Source organism: Peromyscus leucopus, chromosome 4 (assembly GCF_004664715.2).
Source record: "Peromyscus leucopus breed LL Stock chromosome 4, UCI_PerLeu_2.1, whole genome shotgun sequence".
Taxonomy (NCBI): domain Eukaryota; kingdom Metazoa; phylum Chordata; class Mammalia; order Rodentia; family Cricetidae; genus Peromyscus; species Peromyscus leucopus.
The window spans coordinates 65972621-65997640 of NC_051066.1; the positions used below are offsets into that span (position 1 = coordinate 65972621).

At 38.7% G+C, this 25020-nt stretch overlaps 1 protein-coding gene and 1 pseudogene across 1 annotated transcript; both read right to left on the reverse strand.

Annotated features, from left to right (window-relative positions):
* Nucleotides 1-5208: 5208 nt before the first annotated feature.
* Nucleotides 5209-6134, reverse strand: LOC114684865 (annotated as a pseudogene).
* Nucleotides 6135-21041: 14907 nt separating this feature from the next.
* LOC114684868 (olfactory receptor 142-like) lies at nt 21042-21959 on the reverse strand. The gene has a single exon (XM_028859415.1). It carries the CDS (start codon nt 21957-21959, stop codon nt 21042-21044), a length of 918 nt encoding a protein of 305 aa, XP_028715248.1.
* Nucleotides 21960-25020: the final 3061 nt, after the last annotated feature.

The window sequence follows — 25020 nt, forward strand, 5'->3', positions numbered from 1 at the left end:
GGATCATTAGTTAAGAAAATTATGCTACAACTAGGCTGTGTGATAACACCAAATCATTGCAAATCATATTTAGGGGAAATGTTACATGAGAAAATGCAATGGATCTGATATTATATGAAAACACTTTGATCCATTCTCTTCTTCCTCTTTGGAATTAGGGAACAGACCTAGGGATAGAACAAAATTAAAGTCAGATTTTTAGATAAACACAAAATGAAATACTTCAATCACCAACCTCATTTGTTATTAAGGGTGGCCATGTGACTATTTTCTCAGATAATATGACAACAAAAATGTCGTGCAGCATATTTGAAGAATCTCCTAAAAGCCAAAAGGATCAGATTATCCTTCTCTTTCTTACTGCTTTTTGATGACATAAATGAATTAAAAATGTTATGATCCCATAAAGCAACCACCAACCTCATGTGGTTGCTAAAACTTTTTAAAATTAAACTTAGAATTCATTTCAATGGGCCTGTGATCACCACATTAGACCACCTCCAGTGCTGCACTTTCCACCCCCATACTTTGGAATTCTAGACCATTAATTTTCTCTTTTTTCTGTTAGTATTCAGTCAAAACTGAAGGATCCAAATATCCAGTGGGAAAAGAACATACATGCAAAGTGGGTCCCTACATTCTGTAATTTCTCTTGCAAAAAAATAATTATACAGTGTTTATTATCTAAACTATATTTTAATGTGACAGATCAGTGAAAATTACACACTTTCCAATGCTGGAGTGATATAATTAGACTGCCACTAGTTCTTGAATTGAGAAGCTTTTGGTTTTTTGACTGTTTTGATTTTCACAAGGTTTTTAATTCTTTAACAAATGGTAACCTTTGAAAACATATATACAAGTAACATTATACACACTGAGTTCATTGTATTTAGCAATACACATGTGTGTATCTATATGAATGTAACAACAATTAATGAAAAAAAGAGACCATAAATCTGAAAGAGAGCAAGGAGGGATATATAGGATAATTTGGAGGGAGGAAAGGAAAGGGGAAAATGAAGTAATTATATTATAATCTTAAAAAGATAAAAAGAAGTAATTTAAAAACAATGGGAAAATATTTTCCATTAATCTCTGAGGTTTTCTCCCAGTGAGAGTAGAACAAAGTGAGTAATTAGCTCTCAGTAGACCATCATGTCTCAACCCTCAGTAGGTGAGGTAATTTCTGAAAATGTTGATAGTTCCATTAGAGCAGACTTTATCAATCTGTGCAGTCCCCAGCCCCTCATGGGTCACTGAGGAAGTCCTGTCTGTAGCTTTTGCTGAAGAAACCAAACCTGCAGAAGAGTGAGGAACTCTATCACAGTCAACTTCCTACAGTCCCAACATGCTATAATGCTTTAAAGTGTGTCAAGAGAACAGGGCATGTCTCCACTGTGTTTAGTTCTGAGCCAAGAATGTTAAATATGCGTTAAGAAACTGTGAAAAGCATTTAGCATAACATATAACAGAGGCCATTACAGCAAAAAAGTTACTATACCTATGATATGCCACGTACAATATTATACAGTAAAATGCAATGCAATAAAGAAAAAAAATGTTACTTCAAAGAAGCCCTCCTTAAAAAAGAAAAAAAAAAGCCTTGAACTGTAAATTAGTGCTTCAAAGCTGCAAGAATTGGGCATGTCCTGAGCAGCTGTACAGGATAGACATGGGTGCAGTCATCACACAAAATTAATGCCTAGCACTAATGGTGGTGGTGGTGATGTTAAGCCTTATTAAGTGACCTGTTCTCTGGATCATGTTCTTCTATAAATGTGTCTGCTATAGTCCTGCCACAGCTAGGTTCAGGTCCCGAGATGGGGAAGGGGCATGGATGCAAAAGAAGTGTCCAACTACCAGATCAATTTCACACAAGAAGCCGGCCTGGAATAGCTTGAGCCATCATACATTTGGAAAACAAGCATGTTTTCCCATCTTCCAGCATTAACTCTGGAGAAAACAAATATATTTTTTCTTTAACTTTTACATCAAAACAACTTTTAAACCAAAAACAATGCTCAGCATTTTGTTAGCTTGGCTAAATATTGAGCCAGGCACATCCTGGCCTTACAAAGTTAAAAGGTGATAAATACAGGCACATGCTCTCAAGAACAACAATATTGTCCAAAACTTAACAAAGTATATTTGCAGAAATAGGGGTGATTTGCCATAAGCTGCTTGCATACAGTTAGCTTATATTTCTCTAACTATTCCCTTGTCCTACAAAAGGGTCCCGCATGCCCAAGCTTCTCTATAAAGGGCAAACTTTGACAAGGCACTCTTTCCATCTTAATGTTTTTTCAAAATTAGGAGATGTAGTTAATGTCCTCTTTGTTGCTTCCTTGTATGTGCCCAGTAACTTTTACTGCCACTGATCCTGCCCACACTGAGTCAGAAAAGTTCCCAGGGTCTGAGGTGAGAGCTGGTATTTCCAGATAAGAAATCTGAGAAGCTTCAATTCCCAAAGAATTTTAGAAGAAAAAAATTGGAGAAAAGGAAATGGGGTTTCTGGGAGTGATCACATCTGTACCAATCATGACTGACAGAGTGAAACTAAAAGCCACCAAGAGAATCACCAATATTATGAGAGAAAAGAGAGCTTGCAGGCCGTGGTTTTGCTGCATGAGAGACTGTTTCCATGGGTCTTGCCTCTCAGACACCTGTTGAACAAGGGCTCATATGCTGATCCAAAACCAGGCCCCACAGCTCCCAAAGGTGTTATATGTGGGCTGAGGAGATCACTCATTAAAAAACTTAGTTGCAAGTATGAGGAGCTGAGTTCAACAACCAGAAAACAGGTAGATGGTAGAGTGCTTAAAAGCTCTGGGTAGGAAGGGACAGGACAGGGAGGTTTCTAAGGCTTGCTGGCCAGGCAGCTTAACCTAATCAGCATGTACCAAACAAACAAAGCATTCTGTTTTCAAAAAACCAAAGTGGTCAACACCTGAGGAACAATATCTGAGGTAGACCTCTGGCCTTCAGATGCTAGTGAACACATATATACATACCCACACACATATTCACACAACACACACAAAAACTTCTACATGTATATTATTGGATTAAATAGTCACCATAATCATACAGATGTCTTCCTAGCGTTTGTCTTGCTAAATTTAGGCAAAAACCATTATTCACAGAAGTTGGGCACCTTAACTCTCTGGCTGTAGCTGGTAGGCAATTAAAACATCTTACAGAATTCAGAGCCAGAGCTCTCTTAAAATTTAATAAGGTGGCTGGGCGGTGGTGGCGCACGCCTTTAATCCCAGCACTTGGGAGGCAGAGCCAGGCGGATCTCTGTGAGTTCGAGGCCAGCCTGGGCTACCAAGTGAGTTCCAGGAAAGGCGCAAAGCTACACAGAGAAACCCTGTCTCGAAAAATCAAAAAAAAAAAAATTTAATAAGGAAAGGATGTGCTGTTCACTGTGAAAATGTTCAAGAAGAATCTGTGAGAGCTGATGTAGCAAGCCTCAAGAGTTATTCATACACCAAGTATTTATAAAGCATCAAGTATGATATTCACAGCTACAAGGGAGAGATAATGAATAGTCTTCTACTTGAGAGCTTATACTTTGAGAGAGAAACACATTTATTATCATTATCATAAAGCTGCTAGAGCAATGAAATCATGAAAATTTTGGAAACAATTCTTCTCAAGAAGGAAAGTGATCAGCAAACACTTCACAACACAGGTGCTTTTGAAGCAGGACTCTACCGGTCTGCTGTGTAGGAAAAGGAAGTAAAGTCATCCCAGGCAGAGCAAGCAGCATCTTCTTGGGGAATAGGTGGTCACTTGTGAAATTCACCCATGAACAAGAAATAGTGGAGTCACCAAGAAAAGGAAGATCCCATGCTGCCATCCATTTGCCGACAAATTTCGTGATGTTATTTTTTTTTAGCAGCCAAGTAATATTCAATTGTAAATATACCACATTTTCTCTCTCCAGACCTCTATTGAAAAAAAGACTGGAAAAAAAGACGTCATCTTCAACAAATAGTGCTGGTCAAATTGAAATGTCTATGTCACTTTAATATCATCTTTGTTAAAATGCACACTAGAGAAAAGACAGTCTCTTCAGCAAATGGTGCTGGTCAGGCTGGAATGTCCTGTCATTTTAAAATCATCTTCATTTATAAATTGTGGACAGTGAAAGAGGGCCTAAAGCAATTTCATAAATGCCAAAATGTCACAAGTACTGAAATTATTCACAGGAATTATCTAGTGATCATAATCAATATATGATACAAGATTCTAGAAGCAATCAGAATAATAGAAAAACCCTTAGATATAATTTTAAATGATACATTTTTCCAAATAAAAAGAGACAATGAGATTGATAACCTTATCCTCTGATTAATTCCTCTGGCTGGTTTCCTTTTGAAGTTAAATGTAATGAGCTTCCTTTTTAAGTTATTATCCTGAGGTATTTTAAATAAATAAGGAAAAAGGAAAAAGAAGAATCAACTTTACCCAAGAGGTAGTTGTGAAAACATTCTCCTTATACTGGGTGCAGCTAGGTTAAGGAATATCTCCTAATATTTCACATTACTTCATGATAATTACTAGTGTCAATAATTAATTAAATGTTTCAAACTAGGTAGCAGAGACAATGAAAAAATTTTCCAACATGAGAAATGCTAAGTGATTAAAGTGATACACATCACAATTTCTCTGATCATACATGTATTGAGATTACTATACTATACCCCATATATTATGTTACTAAGTATCATTTAAAAATATGTTTTCTATTTTTGAGAAAAAAAATTTTTGCATGCATATATGTATATGTGTGTGTGTGTGTGTGTGTGTGTGTGTGTGTGTGTGTGTGTATTCCTAAATATAACCTATTCAGTCTGTAAAATGTTACTTGTAGGTATGCTTTCAAGGCTAACCTAAAACTACAAATTTTTAATGGGCTTTACATTGACTTGAATATTCAACTTACTCAAGCCATGATAAAAGCAGGTATCAGGAAGATAATCAAGTTCCATAAATTTACAGAGAGGCAGCTCAGCACTGTGCTTGCATGTAACACTAGGTTACCGTCGAGTTTTGACCTATTAATAAGAGTCACAGAAGCAGCAATGTGATATCCTTGTATCTGTGGCGACCTTTTTTTTTTTAATATCTCACAGAAAAGAAATACACTTCAATGATAAGTTACATTTTTAAAAATCATTCCCATCACTTAGCTCTCCTTCACTCCATCCCTGGGTTCTTTTTGACCCACAACTTCCTCATGGCATTTTTCACCTCTGAATTTCTGAGTGTGTAGATAATGGGGTTCAGCATGGGGGTGATGACCGTGTAGAACACAGCTACAAGTTTGTCTTCAGTGAAAGTGGAGGAAGGTCGCATGTAGAGGAAGATGGCCGGTCCAAAGAACAAGATGACCACAGTGATGTGAGAGGCACAGGTAGAGAGGCCTTGTGCCTCCCCTCTGCTGAATGGTTCCTCAAGTTGACCAGGATGATGACATAGGAGGTCACCAGGACAAGGAAGGAACACAAAGCAATTAAGCCACTATTGGCCATTACAGTGACACTCTCCACAAAGGTGTCCGTGCAGGCCAGCTTGAATAGTGGCTGGAGGTCACAGAAGTAGTGGTCAATCACATTGGGACCACAGAAGGGTAACTGAATAGTGATAAGAACCTGAATTAGAGAATGTAAAAAGCCCCCCAGCCAAGAAACACCCACCAGCATGTGACATACTTGGTGACTCATGATGTTCATGTAATGAAGAGGTTTGCAGATGGCCACATAGCGGTCATAGGCCATCACTACAAGCAAAAAGATCTCAGCAACCCCCAAGAAATGGAAGAAGAATATCTGAGCCAGACAGCCCTTCAGGGAGATGGTTTTAACTTGAGCAAGTAAGTCACTGATGAACTTAGGAACCACAGTGGAGGAGTAGCAGATCTCCACCAGGGACAAGTTGCTGAGGAAGATATACATGGGGGAACGCAGACTCTTACTGACAGTGACCATTGCAACAATGAGGCCATTGCCCAGCACTGTGGCCACATACACAGGAAGGAACAGTACAAAGCACACCTTCTGCACCTCTGGATCCTGGAAAAGGCCAGTGATGATCAGTTCAGTCACGTTATTTGCCCTGGCCATGGCTTCAGTTCAGGAGTAACAGACATGAGGCAGGGAATGTCCTGAAATTTAAAAAAAAAAAAAAAAAAAAAAAAAAAAAAAAAAAAAAGTAGCATCGGTTTACACCATTTACAGATGTCAGAGAAAGCAAACCACTTACAAATCATGCCTTTAGCCAATAAATATTCATTCAGAATTCAACATGGCACTCTAACAATTTACGATATTATAATTTACTTAGTTTTATCACTGGAAAACAGAAATCCAGAGACATAATTACTCACCCATAACCACACAGAGGTCAATTCTGGGTCCAGAACCATTCTTTCTAGCTTTTGATACACTGATGTTTATGACAACATATTCTGAATTTGGGCAGCCATTCAAGCTAAGACCTATATTTGTACTTCTTATATTTTAATATGTATTGTATTTTAATACCTCTTCTTCTTGGGCAATTCCCTTGACATACTTCTTCCCTCTATTCTTTGTTTCTTCTGTGTCTCAAGAAGTATCCATTTTCTGTTGTATCAATATATTAATGCATATAAAAATATGTCTCACCAGGAGTCAAGTAAATTCCCATAAAATATAAAAGGAAACATGCATTTAAAAAAATCAATCAAGGCTTTTTACTTGGAAAGGTGATGAGCAGAAGGGAGATAACAAATACTAATATGAAAGTTATGGTTGACCTCATAGTCAGTTGTAAACATGAAGATAAGTACCACCATTCTAGAGAACAAACTGCCATCAAATTTATGGGCAGGTAGTTCCATCAAAGAGAAGCAAGAAAAGTCTAAAGCTACACTTAAGTATTGGGGGCAGTGTATTGCAGCCTTTAATAAATCTTCCCAAATTCTACATTCAAGAGTGCCATCTTGGTATCCTTATATCAGTCAAGGACACAGTATTTATATATTGTAAATCATCAAACACAACAAATCAGATTTATCATTATTAAGAAGACCCATTTGCAAGCACACAACTTGGTAGAGACTATCAGAAGAGATTTTTCTTTCTTGATACAGTAAAAATACACTCCAGTCACACCCTGCCAGAGAGCTGAGTGAATTTGGAAGAAGAAATTAGGCATACACAGGAAGACCCTTACCCTCCTCTCCTCTAAATGAATATTTCAGATAACATACTTTTTCCTCAGGGGTTCTGTCTCTGTGGTTGAGAACATCCAATGCTGCCATGCCTGTGTGTATATGTTTGCCGAACTCTTGAGCAAACTACACTAAGGCTACTTAGACACAAGCCATCAGCTCCCTACTATCTTCATCAACAACAAGGCAATGCTTTCTGCTCACTCATGTGTCTCCCTTCTGAATTACTTCCATGGGGTGGGGCAGAAATATAAAGTTTCCTAAAAACATAGAACGTATGAAGTGATACCACTTTACAACAGGAAAAATGTAATAATCTAAGTATATATCAAAGCTATGGCAGTATTATTTATCTACCCAAATAGGAAGCATAGTCTCTTACATTCCTGAGCAAATATCTGTTATTTGACCAAAAAGAAGAAATGAACGAGTCATTCATTAACAGAATCTGTAAACAAAGACATAAGAGATGAGCTCAAATTAAATATGACCTCTGTCAGAAAATTTAGGTGTATTTACCTAAATAAGCGCATAATTCTTCTCTGAGTTTAAACACAATTTAATCTTGATCTATTACAGAAATTAAGATAAATTACTAGAACAAATATGAGACATCACTTGGAGATAGAATTGTGTAGATTCACAGTGTTCCAGGCTTCATTCCCAAACTCCTTTGGGAATTACCTTTGTCTCTGGAAATCTCTCTCTCTCTCTCTCTCTCTCTCTCTCTCTCTCTCTCTCTCTCTCTCTCTCTCTCTCTCTTTCTCCTTCTCCCTGTCCTTCTTCTTCCTCTCCCTGCTCCCACTCACCCATTCCAACATTCTCTCGCTTAGATGGTAAGAAATCTCCTGCTTTGCTTCATACTAGAACATACGATAGAATATAGACCATGACTAGGGAAAATAGGAGACAGCTTGATGTAGTAACTGATCTTGGGGTGAAGTAATAGAACTCTACCAATAAAGGCCCCAATCTGGTAATGCCCAAATAGTACTTTATAGAATGCATAATTGCGAAGAAATTTCAGCATCATCACATTTCATGCTATGAATTTTATACCATAAGAAAAGTTATGAGCTCGACCACCACTTCTTTTCAAAAATGAATTTTCATGGCTCTAATAAATATTTAACTAGCCCAACATCCTATGTCAGCTGAGAAACTCTGCCCCTTGCTTCTAGTCACACCACCTACCTTTATATCAGAAAAGTTGCTGTGCTCTTATGCTTCCTTGGAACAACAAATAAAAAAAAATGGATATCATGAATTTCAAATACACTCAATGTGCCTCCAAGTCAGCATAATGTTAGGTACCCTGCTGGAACATATCACTACTCCAGGTGTGTTGAGACTTAGGAAAACTGGGCTGGGAGAATAGGTGGATTGTTGCCTGAAAATGCTGGTCCTAGAGCAAAGAAGATCTGTGGGCTAATGTTACCACCCAGCTGATTTCTCACTAAAGACACTCAGCTCATACTTAACTAAGTCACTCTGGGGGCAGTGCTGAAAAGAATTTAAAGAAAGATTATTCTAACTCCCTCTTTTCGTGAGGGCAAAACCACACTCTAATCATTTTCCGGGTACTATCTCAGAAATCATTACTCTTTCAAAAAATACTAGTCTATCATTGGTGATATGGGGTGATCATTGTTACTATAGTTAAGGAGTTGGCTTTGTCTCCTAGAACATATCAAGAAGAATCCTGGCAGCTTTAAAAAACAAGACACAGTAAGTAGAGTCTAATATAAATCACAAAAGAGGAAAATTCACAGCATCTGCGTTTAAATTTGTAATTTTGAGAAACAAAGTCCCTAAGAATGGTAAACTCAGAGTCTCTGGGATCCTGTTTTGATAAGGAACTACCCACCCACACAAAGTCCAAGCACAGCAACTGAATGCTCACATATTTGAACTGTTCAGAGTAAATCAACCCTCAGCTTGTAGCCAAGGGACCAACTTCCCCGTGGAATTTCTTTTCCCTGCACTAAAACTTGCCAAATAACTATGACTTGAAGAAAGTTTCACAATCTATTCCAATTATTTCACTGTCCCTTCCATGTTGTTTTGCACACAGTAGAGAGAAAGAACATGAAGTGTCGGAAGCAAGGCCTGCAGGGGGTATTAGACAAAACTTGTCAACTGAAACTCAATCCCAGATGAGTAAGGAAAGAGCAGAAGCCCACAGGGCACTGGTCTGATCAGTCCGGGATTCACTGTCCACCTACAGCTGGGCCGCTCCACTTCCCTTCTCCTTCTTCTTTGCTTACACTTCTCATTGTAATAAGAGTCCACTGAGCCTAGCATTGCTGTAGCCTTTGACAGCCACCTTCATGGATGGTGCATACTACTCGTGTACAAAAGCACTTAGTCTCTGTGTGGCTCTGTCCCTCTGTCAACAACAGTGGTCCAGTCATGGAACATAGCCAGAATTTCTTCTGGTTGAGAGGTCGTTCGTTGATCCATTTATTCATCCACCAATTATCAAATATAATATTGAATTCGGTGATGTTCAAGTTCTGTTATAGGTACTAAACAATACACTGTGAAAAAAAATAAAGCCACTTAAGCTCATGGATGCAGCATCCTTAATTTCTCTTTTACGATATAGCTGAGGTAGAGAGAAAATGAAAAGATGATTCCAGACAGTCAACTCAGACCTTTCATGAGTAGAAAGAAAAAAATTAAATATGACAAAAAATACTAGTGGACATAGCCACATGATAAGACATGCTGAACCCATCACACAATTTCACTCAAGGACATAGATAAATCAATCTCAAGCCAACTGCAAAACTTCCTCCGTGCTGAACATCTTTCACAGTGCTAGAAGGTGCTGTGCAGGCTGAGGGAAAGAAAAGACAGCAGTGATCTTACCCAGTGCTGGGCCATACGCGCTACAATAGTGACATGCCGGGAGCAACATGCCAACTGGGGCAATCGTGACATGATGGCTATGGAGTAATCAATGGTCTCTGAAGGATGTAAGGCCTGTTCCACATGAGGGGATTCATGCCTGGTCAAAAGCCCATAGCTCGAACAGTCAGAGACCCTCAGGTAGAAGTTGTTGTTGCTGTTGTTGTTGTTGTTGTTGTTGTTGTTGTTAATATTCTGACCCGCCCCTTCTAATCCCGCCTCTTGGGGCCGCCTCATTTTAAGGAAAACCTCCTCCCCTTCCTCTCTCTCTTCCGCTCTCTCTTTGTTCATTTCCACGAGGTGTGCACACCTCTGCTTTCTCTCCCTTCTCTTTCTTCCCTGCCTCCCTCTTTCCTATCTTTCTCTTCATGTCTCAGTTGTAATAAATCTCCATGTGGATGCAGTGCCTGGGTGTGAATGACTTTCCATGATGCCCCCACTGCATCTGCCCAGCAGGATTTCCCTCACCCCTGGCCTGGCCAGCTGGGGGTTCCCAACTCATGCAAATTCATAACAGTTGTTGTTGTTACTGTTGCTGTTGTTGTTGTTAAAAGGTCATGTTGTCAAACTCTCCTTCTAAATGTTTATGTTTATATCCACTGTGATGGCTAATCTTGGTTGTCAACTTGACTATATCTGGATTGATCTACAATCCAGAAAGGAAGGGCATGCTTGTGATCTGGATCTTGAGGCAGGAAGACAACATACCTTTAATCCAGATCTTGAAGCAGGAAGGCACACCTTTAATCTAGGCCACATCTTCTGCTATATATAGGTAAGCATATATATATATAAATATATGCTTATGTAAGGACAATGGAGAAGAAAGGTTCGTTCATTCTTTGCCTGCTTGTCACCTTGTCAGCATATTCATTCCTTCACTGGCTTTGGAACCTATATCTTCAGGATTCCAGAACATACGGAAGACCAGCTGAGACACCCAGCCTCATGGGATTGAGGGATTATCAGATTCTTGGACTTTCCATTCACAGCTAGCCATTGTTTGGCGGCAGCCTGTAAATCATTTCAATAAATTTCCATATATGTGTCTGTGTATGTACATATATGGAGAGAGAGAGAAACAGAGAGAAGGGAGAATTCATTCTATAAATTCTGTGACTCATAAAACCTTTCTGCAGCAGGCAGTGCAGAGATTCATAACTGGTCAAAGTGCTGAGAATAGGTGACTGTGAAAACTAAACTCTCAATGGGATCTTTTTAAACCCCTCCCCCAAACTCAGGGAACATCACAGAAGAGGAGGCAGAGAGAGAAGACCTAGAAGATGGGGAGGAGGGCTGTGAAGTTCTGTCTTCCGGATATGCCATGGATATTGTACTCATGAACTCACAGGAGTTGTGCTTTCTAGCACAAGACCTCCAGAAAGTCAAGCCAGTCAATATTCCAGTATCAGTGGAGGAGACGTTAATGAGGTCCTTCTGCTAATGTAGGGACTATTGGCAGTTGATAGCTACGAGAAGAGGATGAATCCTTCTCCTTTGGGGATGTGGTCATTGGTAGATTGCCGATGCTCCAGCAGATGGCGCCACACTAAGGTACATATGGCAGAAATTAATTAGATTTAGTAGATTATTTCTTCAAAAAGAGAAAGATGTGTCAGAGGTTGTGGTACACCTTTAATCCCAGATTTTGGAGGCAGAGGCAGGCAAATCTCTATGAGTTCAAGGCCAGCCTAGTCTACATAGCAAGTTCCAGGACTACATAAAACCCTGTTTTAAATTAAAAAAAAAAAAAAAAAAACAGAAATACCAGAACATGAAGTTCAAAGAGGGATGTGTTAAGAAGTCTGGGAAGAGATGGGGAGATGGAAAGTAGGTATGATCAAAATACATTTTGTATATATGTATAAAATTCTCAAATAATAATATTTTTAAGTTTTTGAGAAAACATGAATGATTTATTTAGGCTAGCACACCAAACATTTAATCATCATAGCTTTAACTGAAAAAACAAAACCTTCATAGGAGTGAAGGATGCTATCACAGCCAGCATCCTAAAGACCTAGCCTACTAAAAACATAACGTATCAAGAGAAGTGGAGGTGTCTCTACACTGCTTAGTTCTAAATCTAATGTTTTGAAATACATTTTAACAAAGCATAAAATCATTATTGACTATAATGTAGCCCCTGTACAGTCAATAATCATTTAATAAATAGCTAACTGTATCCCTAAGATGTACCAAGTTCTGTGCTACACCCTTGAAAGGAATTGGATAACAAAGCATGTTTACCACCATGCCCCCAAAACACTCAAACCAATATGGTTGAACTACCAATTGATGTTGGTCTGGGTATAGAACAGACCAATTCTGAGCAGATCTACATGTGAGAAAGACCAGAGGCAGAGATGTAGTTATCACATAAAACTAACAATCAGCATAATAGTGATATAGCTAATATTTATTGAGAGCCATATTCTTATCTAAAAGCTTGCATGCATATTATCTAATGATTTAATGTCCAGAGTAATCCTATGAGTTTCATCATGGTATTGATATAATTAAATTTAATCATCAAAAACAGTTGTTCACAGAAGTTAAGAAATATGTACCTCAGGTTGTACCTGATGGGCAATTGGATTAGCCTAAAGAATGTCAGAGCCTGAGGAAAAGATGTGGTGCCAACACATGACTTTCAAAAAATTCTATGTGATTTGCATTGTAAGGATTCACACTCAACCAGAGCTTATGGGGCATCAATTATGGGCAGGGTAGTAGGAACTACAAAGAGGAAGGAACAGCACACACTTTTATACATGACAGCAAACAGTCTGAGAAACACATATGAATAATCACAATGAAAGTGGTGATGTTTTCACCAGGGAAGCTACATGGAAAACAGGACCCCAAGAAAGACACGGAGATCGCCCAATGACGGAGAGATGGCTGAGATCTACATGAACATCCTGGACATGAGTGGGAGTAATGAAGGGCGAGGGTCATGGGAAAGAGAGCCTGTGGGAGTGGAAGATCCCAGCTGGATCAAGAACAGAGGGAGAACAAGGAATAGGAGACCATGGTAAATGAAAACCACATGAGAAAAGGAAGAAACAAAGTTCTAGAGAGGCCCACAGAAATCCACAAAGATAACCCCACAATAGATGGCTGGCAATGGTCGAGAGACAGCTGGAACTGACATACTCTGGTGATGGAATGGCCAAACACCCTAATAGTCATGCCAGAAACCCCATCCAAGGACTGAGGAATCTGGATGCAGAGATCCACGGCTAGGCCCCAGGTGGAGCTCCAGGAGTCCAATTAGTGAGAAAAAGAAGGGTTTATATGAGCGAGAATTGTTGAAACCAAGGTTGGATAAAGCACAGGGACAAATAGCCAAACGAATGGAAACACATGAACTATGAACCAAAGGCTGAGGGGCCCCCAACTAAATCAGGCCCTCTGAATAGATCTCTGAAGTATTCGAAGGCCACCTGGCCAAACATCCTAATTGTCATGCTAGAAACCCCATCCAATGACTGAGGGAATCGGATGCAGAGATCCACGGTCAGGCCCCAGGTGGAGTTCCAGGAGTCCAATTGGTGAGAAAGAGGAGGGTTTGTATGAGTGAGAATTGTTGAGAGCAAGGTTAGAAAAAACACAGGGACAAATATACAAACGAAAGGAAACACATGAACTATGAACCAATAGCTGAGGAGCCCCCAACTGGATCAGGCCCTCCAGATAAATAAGACAGTTGATTAGCTTGATCTGCTTGGGAGGCATCCAGACAGTGGGACCTGGTCTTGTCCTCAGTGCATGAACTGGCAGTTTGGAACCTGGGGCTTATACAGGGACACTTGGCTCAGCCTGGGAGGAGGGGACTGGACCTGCCTGGACTGAGTCTACCAGGTTGAACTCAATCCTTGGGGGAGTCTTTGCCCTGGAGGAGATGGGAATGGGGGGTGGGGTGGATGGGTGGGAGGGGGAGAACAAGGGAATCCGTGGCTGATATGTAAAATTAAATTTAATAAATAAATTTAAAAAATGAAAAAAAAAGGAAAGTGGTGATGTTTATATCATGTTTCTAAAATGGCTACAAAAAGGAGACCCAAGTCTACCTCAGGAAGAGGGAGTTTGGGAGAGACTTTATAAGAAAGATGATTTTAGTTAACCAAGATTTTAACAGATCTGTAAGATTGTGCCATATGTTAAAGGAAGATAAAGGCATCCACAAAGAAGAAGCAGAATTTACTCCAGGAGTGTTCACCTGTCCTATTGTCATTTCCTGTTGCTGTGATAAAATATCCTGCCAAAAGCAACTTAAGGGGGAAGGGGCTTGCTTGGCTCACAATCCAGGTTATGGTCCATCATTGCAGAGAGACAAGGTGGCAAGAACTTGAAGTGGCGAGTCACATCACATCCACACTCAACAGCAGAAAGCAAGAGATTAACTCAAGCATGCTGGTCTTCAGCTGCCCACTCCACTTCTACAAAATTCAGTATCTCCTGCCCAAGAAATGGTGTCATACAAAGTGAGTGAGTTTGCCTATTAACCAAGGTAATTCCCCACAAAATGCCCATAGGCCAAGCTAAACTAGGCAATCCCTCATTGAGACTACCTTCCCAGGTGAGTCTAGATTTTGTCAACCTGCTAATTAAAACTATCACACCAACCATGTTTAAGGATTAGTGCATATACCAAAGAGAATGAAGAATTGCATGATGATTGTATATCTACATATTGAGCCAGTATCTCCATTGGAAATGGAGAAACAAATGCTCCAAGTATACCTCTAGCATGCTTGATCGATTCTCCACTGGAAGATGCTGGCATTAACTTACCTGGTCTGTGATACATGAAACAGATGCACAACAAATGAAGTACAGGCCTTAATAATCTCAAAGCTGAAAGGGGCCAATTTCGTGACAGTCTTACATTGCTGGTAATTCTTTGGGATTGTGGGTGACATGAAAATTCTGAAAGGTGAAATAACATTGAAGATACATTTCTCTTGTATTTTCACCAATAAATAGTAATAAACTTTAAAAATAATCAATATGGTATGTCCACTTTAAAAAGGGTACACAGGTCTGGAGTTAAACATGCATGAAGTCTGCCTTTTGCACCATTATGTCACAAGATGTAAAACTGATTCAGACTTTGTCTGATGATCAGGATCAGATGGTCTAAGGTGCAATATGCCAATCAGAAGAAGAGAAAAATGTAATGAGGCACTTGTCTACATTAGAAGAGAAAAGGAGATTAATATCCTCATGCCAAATATCCCATGATCATTCCATTGCTTTGTTCCCTTTCTAAATGAAACACAAGTTGTTATCTTGAGGGATGGAGAAGAAAGGACGGAAAAGAGGGAAGAATGGAGGGAAAAAACAAGAAAGGGAGGGATGAAGGAAAGTAATGATTAACCTACAAAATATTTGTCAAATTGTCTCTATTCAGTTCATGGGTTTGGGCGGATAACAGAATAAACTTCTAATCTTCCATAAAACAGTAAGAAAACTATGTAGACGAATTTCTAAATGGTCTTATTAAATAAAAAATCATGGAGCCAGATATAGGGGGTGAAAACCTGAGAGATCAGAGGAATAGGGAAAACCACAGCTAACCTCACCTCATCAACTCTGCAGCTTCCAAAGGGCAAGTTACTTCCTGTCTACCCACACCTATATGCCTTGCTGATCTGCCATCTGATTTGCTCTCTCTATCCAGCTATATCACTTCCTTTTCCTGCCTAGCTCTGTCACTTCCTGTCTGTCTTTACAGACCACCAGACCTCCATGGTTAACTAGTGTTGGAATTTAAGGTGTGTGCCACCACACCTGGCTCTGTTCCCAGTGTGGCTTTGAACTCACAGAGATCCAGACAGATCCTTACCTGCCAAGTGATAGGATTAAAGGAGTGTGCTATCATTGCCTGATTTCTATATAGTGGATGGTTTTTTCCTCTGATCTCCAGACATTTTATTTTATTGGGAGACACAATGCATCACCACAAAATGAATGAGAACTAATGAATATCTTAGGATCAGTACTGGAGAACAAGTTGAATGTACTCAACATATGAAATCATGAAATATATATATATATGTGTGTGTGTGTTCATATACATACATATACATACATATACATATGTATACATACGTATGTATACATATATATATATACCAGTTACTATGATCTAATAATCACATATTCGATATATGTATTGAAATATATGCTATATCCATAAGTGCATAAAGATATTATGGAGTGGACAAGGCAGAAGGAATAAACCAATGAAGTGGATTTTGTCCTAGAAAAAAAAACACTTTGAATTTGTACTTTGTTTCAAGCCAATTGTGTTATTAAATGTCATGGATCCAAATATGTTCCTCAAAATGGACCTCTGCCTTAGAACATTATACCCAAAAGCAAGTATGCTCATTACTGAGGAGAATCACAGATACAGACACACCAAGCTCATGTATTTACTGATGCCATTTATTAAAAAGAGTGAACAGAGGGCTTGAAAGAGAACTAGCAGGACAAGGGTGATATGAAGAGAGAAATGGATAAAATGGAAAATGGGTTCATCTGAGAAGTGGGGGAGCCAATACAGAAGGAGAAGGAGGAAGGAGGGATGAATGATAACAAAATAATATTTTTTTAAATTGTGAATTTTTACAAAGATGTTCTATGTCACAAGTTTCCTGCCCAAATGGCTATTTTTGCCAAGGTGAAGATAAACTCCATATGAGTGTCTTCGATGCCCATCCTCCTTCCTGAAGTAAATTGGTGCTGCCAGGAGCAGACATGTCTCACTATCCAGAAAGTCTAAATTTTTAAAACATTTTAAATGCCATATTCTGTAGGTCTTTGAAGTGTTTGAAGATTACCTACCTAATTGAATTATATCTATGTATACCTAGAAAACAACATGACTGTAAGTTTGACTATCATAAAAGACTAATTATTAATCTGTATTTTTTAATTATCCATTGCAATTTAAATGAGTTACATAAACATAATACTTCAAATGAGAATACAAATATATATATATATATATATAACAAAATTAAGTTTAAATTTGTATCAAGAAACTAAAATCCATAGCAATGTAAAACATTTTAAACAAGTTGCTTCATTGGAGAGATGGTAGAGGTTAAGAGCATGATGTTTCAGAATCTATTAATTAGCAACACATGGTGCTCACAGCATTGTATGAGTTGTTTCTTCTGGTCATCACATATCTGTATACATAAACAAGTTGCTCTTTAAAAGTAGATTCAATAATCTACCCTTTCATCCTATCGTATCTGTATCATATCCCCTTTTCTTCTTTAGAAAGAGATCACATTTATAATCAACCTGATTTAAATAAAATATTGGTTTTTCTCTGTCCCACACCAGAGGGCTCTTCTGATTTGGGACATAAGAATCTCTTAACCTTTTTTTTTTTTTTTTTTTTTTTTTTTTTTAGCAATATGCCTGCGTTTAGAGAAGGAGTGAGCCAATTGTATCTCCAAAGCCAGCTTGGTATATTTGGGAATTTGGGCGTAGCTTCTCTTACTACTTCCCGCTGGAGGGGGATGCTGTGTCTTATGGGGACACAAAGAAAATTTTAGGATTATGGAGTAGTCCATGAGGGTGTATCATCTGAGCCAGTTGCCTTCAAACCGTTCTGGATGTTGGATCATCTGGGCCATGGTATCATCGGAGACCTTTCTGGGGGTCTTGGCCGGTCAAACCTGAAGTATCATAATCTGGAACAAATCCATAGCCTCTGGCTTTCTGTAGAAACAAAAGCAGAGCCTCCTTTTCAAAGCAACATATCCTTACATCCAAATTTTGAAGTCAAGTTACCTTTAAAATATACTTATTTGTTTACCTCAACAGCTTTTGAAATCAAATGTTTTTCTGCAGTTGAAAATTCCAAAGACAACACAATCCAGATTCTCTGTGTAATATCCATCTTTACGTAGCTTATTTTTTATACTACCTTTACTGTCTCTTTAAAGACTGTATTTTTTAAAACAATTTATTTTTTATATAACTGTATATATTTCTTTTTTTCTCTCTTCCAAGCCTACATACATTTTTACACACATTGTAAAGCATTTAAAGTCTTGTTCCATCTGAATCTGTCTTATTGTGAATTTATTGTTTTAAAACTGCAGCATTACTAGGGCTAAAATAACAGCTTTGGCTGGTGGCTCCACCCACTTCAGCTTCCCAGCATGGCAATGGTACATTTATCACCAGCTCTGGGCCACTGCCAGCTCTGGGAGCCATCAGTTCATCAGTTCTTAGAAACAGTGGTACTATGCTTCTATCAATGAAGCATGTAGCCCAGAAACCTCTTTTTGTTGTTGTTGTTGTTTTGGTTTTTTGTTTTTTTTTTTTTTGGTTTTTTTTTGTTTTGTTTTTTTTTTTGTACTAGCAAAGACTAAATCTACCACGCAGTGTAATGTGCCTCTGGTAGATGCCTCATTCCCACAATACTACCAGTCAAACACACAAGCCAGGAACCTGCCAACTTGAGAGAGACAACTGGGAAGCTGTTTTTAGCTCTGTTTTAGAATCTTTTTTCTCATGTTTTAGGTGGAAACTCGTGCCCCACGTTGGGCACCATTTGTAGCTAGAGATTTTTCTCTCCAGGTCCTGCCAAGCCCCGGCAGTCCCATAGCCCACTTATAAAATAAACATACATACGCTTATATTATTTAAACTGCTGGGCCATTAGCTCAGGCCTACCATTGTCTAGCTCTTACTCTTAAACTCAGCCTGTTTCTGTTCATCTATATGTCGCCACGTGTTCCATGGCTTTATCTGCTGCCTTTACATGATGTTCCCTGGACAGCAGGCTGGCGTCTCCTCCTCTCCGACTTCCTGTTCTCTCAATTCTCCTCTCTGCTAGTCCCACCTGTACTTTCTGCCTGGCTACAGGCCAATCAGTGTTTTATTTATCAATCAATCATCCACAGAAACCACCAGAGATTCTTTTGGGTTTTAGTCTAACTGAGCTGCTGGGAAGCTCAAAATAAAGCAGGCTTATTTAACTCTGGCATTATAATGGCTTGTATAATTCTTCATTGAATTTTTTCTTTCTTTTTTTTAAATGTTAATTTCTTTTTATTTTTTTTTATAATTTTATACTTTAACTTAATTTTACATATCCACCACATATTCCCCTGTGCTCCCTCCTCCCGCTGCCCCCTCATCCCCACCTGTCGCTCAGTCCACTTCCCATTCCCATCTCCTCCAGTGCAAGGACTCCCCTGAAGATTCAGCTCAGCCTGGTAGATTCAGTCCAGTCCCCTCCTCCCTTCACTCAGACTGAGCAAAGTGTCCCAGCATAGGCACTAGGTTCCAAAGAGCCAGCTCATGCACTAAGGACAGGTCCCAGACCCACTGCCTGAAGACCTCCCAAATAGTTCAAACTAAGACTTACTGTTTTTAATGGTAGTTGGTTGTTTGTTTTTGGCAAAGACTTAAAAGTCCCAGAAGAAGAAAAAAAAATAGATGGGACAATTAGTGTTTGGTCAGTTCATGCAAGAGTGTGAACAAGGCCAGTGGGCTGTCCTCGAGCTGCGACAGGCTGTTTGGTGTAACACTTGGGGGCTTTGAGGTTTCTCCCTACTTTTCCACCAACTTCTACTTCTGTGAGAATCAAATATCTGCACACATTGACTAATGTCCACAGAGCGACATGAAACGCTACTCAGTGCTTCTTTAAGCATAAAGGACAACCAGTAATCTTTATATGCTTATTTACAAAGGTGTGGTTCAGGAGTCATCAAATTGTGTTCTAATTTTTAAAATGAGTGATATACTTAAAGGTAAGATTTTCCATTAACATGTAAAAAGTATATTATAATAAAAATGAAAAACTACATACAGTAGACTCTGCTCTCTATGCTTTCCAGGTATCTGTGCTTAACGTCAGCCTCAAAACATTAAGTCAGAAACTTCAGAAATAAGATTTTTAAGTTATCATTTTCAGGTTGTTTTACTCCATCCTCCTAAAGACATGATCCCCACTTAGCCAGTGTTATCATTGTGCATTCTCAACACTCAGACACATCTTCTATCAGGGCCACAGCCCAGCATCATAGTTCTTATGTTCCAGTAACCCTTATTTACTTCATAGTGGTCCTAAAGAATAATGGTGATGCTGCAAAGGAGTTGCCAGGGAACAAAACATGAAGGACAGAGCAACTCTGTGCTGTGTGACATCTCCGTGGGGCAAACAGAGAAATCAAATAAAACACCTCACAATCATGCATATTATCTACCTTCTGTTCACTGGGATAGATTACAAACTGTGGAAACATGAGCTATTTTAAGTAAACATGAACATAGCATGTAATTTTAAGAGAGGAAAAGTTAGTTTGAAATTAAAAAAAAGCTCGGGTGTTCGCCATGAGTTTACTCAATCCAAGCTTTTCTCAATGACTGACTGAAAGCCAGTGATGGTGAAACTCAAGTGGGGATGAGTACAAGCTACCTGGTCTCTGTGACGGCTACATGAACATGCAGCTTGCAAATACAGAAGAATATATAGATGTGCATTGTCTGACATCTGGTGAAGTTCTAATAGTTAATTGTTTTCATCAGAGTGTTGAAGAAAAGATGGAAATGAGAATAGCATTTCGTTTTTTTTTTATTATATATTTTTCTATACAATTTGTTTTTTTTCCAAAAAAAACAGATTCAGTGACATGGCCTCTGGTTGGTAGATTAATTTTAGAACTAAGCATATAAGGAAAACCACAGCACAGGGCAAGTTACCTAATGAACTGTGCCATAAACAAATTTTTATTGCAACTTGTAGTAGATTTTTTTCTTTAAAAAAAAAGGAAAAAGAAAAAAAATTCTACTGAAAACAAAACCCATTTCAATATGCACAAAAAGCAAGACATATTTATAATTTGTCTGTAGTCTCTCAGTTCTCCTTTTGGCTCCAGAACTTCCCTATGGCATTTTTCACGTCTGCATTTCTAAGAGTGTAGACAATGGGGTTCAGCATGGGGGTGATGACCGTATAGAACACAGCCACAAGTTTGTCCACAGTGAAGGTAGAGAAAGCTCTCATGTAAATAAAAGCACCAGGCCCAAAGTACAAGATGACCACTGTAATGTGAGAGACACAGGTAGAGAGTGCCTTGCGCCTCCCCTCTGCTGAATGGTTCCTCAAGCTGACAAGGATGATGACATAGGAGGTCACCAAGACAAGGACAGAGATTATAGACATTATACCACTGTTGGCCATCACAACAACCCCCTCCATAAAGGTGTCAGTGCAGGCAAGCTTAAATAATGGCTGGAGGTCACAGAAGTAGTGGTCAATCACATTGGGACCACAGAAGGGCAATGGAATAGTTATGAGGATCTGGATTATGGAGTGAATGAGGCCCCCCAGCCAAGAAACACCCACCAGCATGTGACATACTTGGTGACTCATGATGTTCATATAATGAAGAGGTTTGCAGATGGCCACATAGCGGTCATAGGCCATCACTGTAAGCAAGAGGATCTCAGTGACCCCAAAAAAGTGGAAGAAGAATATCTGAGCCAGGCAGCCCTTCAGAGAGATAGTTTTAATCTTGGCAAGTAAGTCAGTGAGGAACTTAGGAACGACAGTGGAGGAGTAGCAGATCTCCACCAGGGACAAGGAGCTGAGGAAGAAGTACATGGGGGAACGCAGACTCTTACTGATGCTGACTGTCACAACAATGAGGCCATTGCCCAGCACTGTGGCCACATACATAGGAAGGAACAGTACAAAGCATACCTTCTGCACCTCTGGATCCTGGAAAAGGCCAGTGAAAATTAATTCAGTTACATTATTTTCATTGGCCATGGAGTCAGTTCAAGTGTGTTGAACATCAGATAGTATGAAGGCTAGAAAAAAGTCAAAAATTTTAGAACAAATTAATTTCACTAAAAGCATTCTAGAAAGGACAGACTGTTTTATTATATACTTACTACACAATCTTTCAGTTAGCATGTATATTCCCATTCAGCATTAAATATTAGTAATTTAAGATTCCATTTCTTTTATTTTAGTTTAATTTAGCTATTAACAGAGAATAGAAATCCACAAAATGTATATTTACCCATAATCACATAGAAATTGAAACTCAGAATAAGTCTTTCTAACCTTCAGCCCTTCAGGTTCTTTCTAATTCATCACAAGGAATTCTGAATTTAAGATTTCAAGATATATGATTGTTACATAGATAATAGATGCATAGATGAATACATAGATCATATATTTGTATTATCTTCATTGCATTTAATAGGTCTTCCTTTTAAGTTACCCCTTTGATATTGTTCTGGTCCAATTCTTTGTATCCATCTTTTCCTCAGAGAAGTACTACACCAGAAGTATAGACTTGGTAAATCATAAAGAATACACATAGGGACTGAAGAGATGGCTCAGTGGTCAAGAGCACTAACTGTTCTTCCAGAGGACACGAGCTCAATTCTTAGCAACGTCATGCCAGCTAACAACTGCCTGTACCTCCAAGATCTGACAGCCTCACACAGACATACATGCAGGCAAAACACCAATGCACATAAAATAAAAACAAATATATTAAAAAAAGAATACACATTTATAAGCTCAGAATTCCACAAGCTCAGAAGTCCAAAGCAAGTTCAGAATCAAGGGGATCGGGGTGACCTTCCCTCTGTGTTGTAGCATGGCAGAGCTATCAGATGATGAGACAGAGCAAGCATGATAAGGCATGCTCCCTTTATAGTAATGCCACTCAACCTTCAAGCCTATAGATGCATGAACAGAATGAGCCATCATGATCCAATCACCACCTAGAGATCAAACTTCCAAAACCATAAACTCATCAGTTTACCATAAACGTATCACTTTAACAAGAAATGTTTCTCCTGTTCTTTCTGCCCTTTCCCAGTATCTTTCATGCTGTTTTCTCTCCTTGGTTGGGCCCGTCCTTGCTTTACTCAAAGCGGAGTCCTCTATATCTTCTTGCATCAAGAAATATGTTTCTATATCAAATGTTCACATGTCTGAGAGTACTGAACTAACTACATTCTCCACACCATTCTACAATCATTTCTCACCATCTACCATCAAATCTACTGAGAGACATTCATTACAAAGAGATAGAAAATTTTCTCAATAGCTAAGAGGGATCAGAGGAGTGGGAGAAACAGAGAAAGGACTCCATACAGAAACTAGAGAGCTGATGAAAAGGGAAAGGTTATGTTTCCAGATACACAGGGCCAGTGTACATATGAACTCACAGAAACTGTGACAGCATGCCCAAGTCCTACACAAATTCAATACAGACAAAAAACCCGGCATGGAGAAGGGGAAGTCGATAAAAATCCCACCACTAACCAAAAGGCTATTTGCAATTGATTCCTGCTGGGAAAGAGAAATATCAGTTTTCTCCCATGGAGTGACACTGAGTATATAAGCACACTCCAGGGCAGTCCCCAAGCCAGAAGTAATAAGGCAACACAAAATGACTCAGTATTTGGGGGGTATGGAAGTTTTGGGGGTGGGTTTATTACTGTTGTTTGGTTGGCTAGTTGTTTTTTTGTTTTTTTGTTTTTGTTTTTTTTGTTTTTGATTAGCTGATTTTTTTGGAAGAAAAACAACATGAATTTGGGTGGGTAGGGAGAGAAAGAATCTGGGAAGGGTATATGATTAAAATATATTGTATGGACTTTATTAATTAAAAATGAAATAAATAAAAATTCAAAAGCAATACGAATAGATTATAACCAAACATATTTTTTGAAGAGATAAGCCATTATTTATTCTTCCACTTGGGATGAAGCCGAGAACCAATGGACCCTACACAACTTTCTTCCTGTCTCTGACTGACAACTCAAAGTTGAAACACTTATTCTAAATTATATGCAAGAAAAAAATATTCTTAAGTCAGCTTTAAACAGAATGAAAATGGTTAGTGAATGGGTATGTGTTTCCCTAATTCAGGGATTAAGTTTTGTCAAGGTCATTTGTACCAAAAACAAACTTCCATTTCTCTTATCATCTTGTCAGCAATAAAGATGTCTTATGCTGTCTTAAAAGTTTTAGTTCTTATTAGTTCAACATTCATAAAGAGAGAAATCAGGACAATTATAAATTACTCCAACTTAATAGTCATTATTTTCATAATCTGAGGTTCCTCGACACTTTTTAAGACCTCATCTGCCCGAGCTTTTCTTAACCTTGCTCAAGTCACAATCCTCTCCCTTACCATACACACTCATGCTGTTCATTCCCAACACAGAACCTCACTTAGCCAGAATGCCTTCACTTGTCCCCTAAAACCCTACCCATCTTGCAAGCCCATTCAAGTCCTGTTTATGCAGTGAGATTTTTCCAAATGATGCCATTGCAAATACATCTTCTCTTCTCTGAGCACTGAATAAATACTAAAAATACACAAAGACGTCCTGTTCCCACAAAACAAATACTAATGCTTTCAGGAGTTCAAGGTCATTCCGGGATTGCTCTTACTGAGTCAGTCCTCTTATAGTCAGTTCCCAAATAGACACTACACAGCAGTTGCCTACCCCAGGGTATCTCTTCCCTCTCTGTTCTGTATTCTTCCTCATACATTGCAATGTGGATTTCACTATCACAAAATAAAGTTCTCATGACTCTCTGTCCTTATGACATACTACCATTCATAGCAACTAGCATGTTATTTTTGTCATTGAAGTGTCCATGTTAAATCTTCCAATAAAAAGTTTACTATTACATTACTCAAAATCATTTTTACTATTTTTCTTAAATCTTCATTTTCATCTTAGTGAATCTGAACAGCTAGCATCTCTTTTTTTTTATTTTGAGTATATAGGTGTGTTTCTGAATGTATGTATGTGCTCCACGACATTCAGGGGCCCTGAAAAGGTGAGAATGAAGC

Bases quoted from the DNA above. Each gene is read 5' to 3' on its own strand.
- LOC114684868 (XM_028859415.1), bottom strand. From the start codon at position 21,959: ATGGCCAATGAAAATAATGTAACTGAATTAATTTTCACTGGCCTTTTC.